The 2,906-nt window shown below is 35.3% G+C and overlaps 1 protein-coding gene across 1 annotated transcript; it reads right to left on the bottom strand.

Moving 5' to 3' along the window:
• Nucleotides 1-319: 319 nt before the first annotated feature.
• Nucleotides 320-1,285, bottom strand: LOC101417368 (olfactory receptor 5V1-like). Its single transcript, XM_004450924.1, has one exon. It carries the CDS (start codon nt 1,283-1,285, stop codon nt 320-322), a length of 966 nt encoding a protein of 321 aa, XP_004450981.1.
• Between the last annotated feature and the right edge of the window lie 1,621 nt (nt 1,286-2,906).

Raw genomic sequence — 2,906 nt, 5'->3', positions numbered from 1 at the left:
TCATAGCTTTGGGTAGGGACGTAGGTAACGTGACCACAGATCCAGTATTATTTAAGGCAAGCCCATTTATACCACTTACACTATTGTTAATAACAGGTCTCTAAAAAAAAACCTAACAATTCTCTGAGTTGCTCTCAGAAATGCTATTTTTGGATGATTTTTTTTTCCAAGTGGAGAGAGATAGATACAGTTATATGAATAGATACAACACTAAGGATAGGTGTGCGGGTGCGCGTATGCGTAAATTTCTTCATATACATAGGCATGCATACTACCTAGATATAGATATTCCTTCTGTGGATTCAATCTACATAGAGTGCTAAATAAGGGCCTTGTCAATATTACACTTGCTGTAATCATGTTTTATGACATAAAGCCTTTTGAGTGCTTCTTTAACTTCTGTGTTTCTCAGGCTGTAGATGATGGGGTTTAATATTGGGGTGAAAATCGCATACAGCATGGAGATGAGCCTGTCTCTGCCTGGAGAGTGTTTACTGGAGGAAGGACGGATATAGGTGAATATTATTGTGCCATAAAACAGGCTAACGACAAGGAGATGGGAAGCGCATGTGGAGAAGGCTTTGCGCTTCCCTTCAGATGATGGGATCTTAAGGATGGTGGATATGATGTAGATATAAGAAATAAAGGTGATCAGAAAGGCACTGATAGCTAAGATCCCTCCTACCACTAAAACAAGCATCTCTGCCACATACGTGGAGGAACAGGAGAGCGCCACCACTGGCGGGATATCACAGTAATACTGGTTAACCTGATGGGACTTACAGAAAGACAGGCGGAAGGTGAACACAGTATGCAGAAGGGAGTGAAGAAACCCTGCTGCCCAGGTTCCAGTCGTCAGCTGCGCACAGCGTACCTTGGTCATGATGAGGGTGTAACTAAGCGGGAAACATATGGCCACGTACCGGTCATAAGCCATGATGGCGAGAAGGAGGACCTCAGTTCCTGCCAGTGCCACGAGAAAATAGAGTTGCAAAGCACACCCAACAAAAGAAATGCTCTGCTTCTCAGTTAGGAAGTTGTCAAGCATCTTGGGAACAGTAACTGAAGGGCAGAATATGTCTAAGAGGGACAAATTTGCCAAGAAGTAATACATGGGTGTGTGTAGCTTTTTCTCAGTCCCAATGGCCAGGAGAATGGCACCGTTTGCCAACAAGGTGACCTGATAGATGACAGCCAAAGCCACAATGAAAGGATAGCGCACCTCTGCGAGATCAGAGAGCCCTAAGAGGAAAAAGTCCTTAGTGGTGAGATTGTAGATATCCATCTCCTCTCTCCTCTTTGGTCTTTCTGGAGCAAATGAAAACAACATAGAGAGGTTAGGAGAAAAAATCTAGGAGCCTAGTGATGATGATGATCAACACACACTTGGAAAGTAATTCAGTTGTGGTTAATGATAAATTGAGTTAGCACAATTTTAATTACAGATATCAATGTACTACAAATGCTGATAAAAACATCCCATGCATTTATGTTATTTATGGAATATTCCACCCTCAGTTTTTTAACAAGAAGGCTAAATTTTAAATTTCATCTTAGTGAAACTGTTGTTGATCCACAGGAGCTTTTGTGAATTACAATTCAATCAAGCTGTTGGTCCATCCTCCACAACTGCTTAGGCAGCTATATTTTTCTGTCTTGTATTATCTCATGTTTTCAGTTTTATGTACTATCTAAACACTATGTTCCCTGAAGACAAAAAAAGTGTATTTTACTTGAAAGTAAGTTTTAATAACTCTTTAGTATAAGATTAATACATAATTGTTCAGTGAAATAATGAGTGAATTGTGTGTTATTTGGTTTGACAAAGTGTTTTATTGAAAAGAAATAAATGTAATATTTCTATCACTTTGCAATCATAATCATTTAAAAATGAAGAGTAACATGTTATATCCTCAAAAGATATACATTAATTCCTATTATATTTAGCCTATATAATATACATGAAAACTTGTTAATAGTGTCTAAATGTGATTCCAACAAAAAACAGACCTTTTTGCATAGATATTCAAATCCATTTCCCATTAAAATGTATGTACTTGAGCATATTTAAAAAAAAATTTATATATGGTAGTACATATTGTTTTTATTTACCCTTGTTTAACTTTCTAAATATATTTCAGTATACCAGAAGAGCCCAATTATCACTAAATCCGTGATTATTTGGAGAAGTAATTTAATTTTATTCCACATCAGAAAATTGATAAGTATGTTGACATTTTTTGTTACTTTAAAAGCTAATATCCTCTTTTTATAAACAGCACATATGCTTAACAGAAAATCCAAGCAGAAAATATGTTTAGAAAATAAAAGGCCAAAATAAGTCCATTGTTCCCCTACACGACTTTTCATCTTTTTTACCTCATAAAATTTTTCATGATTTCTTGGCTCAGATAAAATGGGTAGCACAATCATTTCAAAGCATACATAATTGTTTCTTCAGACAAATGAAATTTTTATTTTCAGCCAAGTATTGGGTTTTCCTTGGAAAGATTTAAATAAGAAATGCTGAAATTAATGGGAAGATGTTATTATTGCACCCCTAATGGCACTATTTTTCTTTTCTTTTCTTTTCTTTCCTTAAGCAGCAGCACCTCTGTCTTGTGTGAAGTAAAATAAACTCTTCTAAGTGATGGTCTGTAAATAATTGAACTTTTGAAAAGCAAATTATTATATTAAGCAAAAATGTTTAGATGACATTATCCAATGAGCAAGTTTACTAAATGGGTGACTAAAGAGAAAGGGACAAAAAGTATCTGCAGCATTAATTCTCAAGTTCTCAATCGTTGAATCTTCTGCAAAGTATTATATTTCATATATTAGTAAATTGAAAAATAACTGATTATGAAAAACTTAAAGGTAGTTTTTATTATAAGACATTCATATTG

The sequence above is a fragment of the Dasypus novemcinctus genome, chromosome 29, assembly GCF_030445035.2.
Source record: "Dasypus novemcinctus isolate mDasNov1 chromosome 29, mDasNov1.1.hap2, whole genome shotgun sequence".
Classification (NCBI taxonomy): Eukaryota; Metazoa; Chordata; class Mammalia; order Cingulata; family Dasypodidae; genus Dasypus; species Dasypus novemcinctus.
This window is presented reverse-complemented; position numbering and strand designations above follow the sequence as displayed.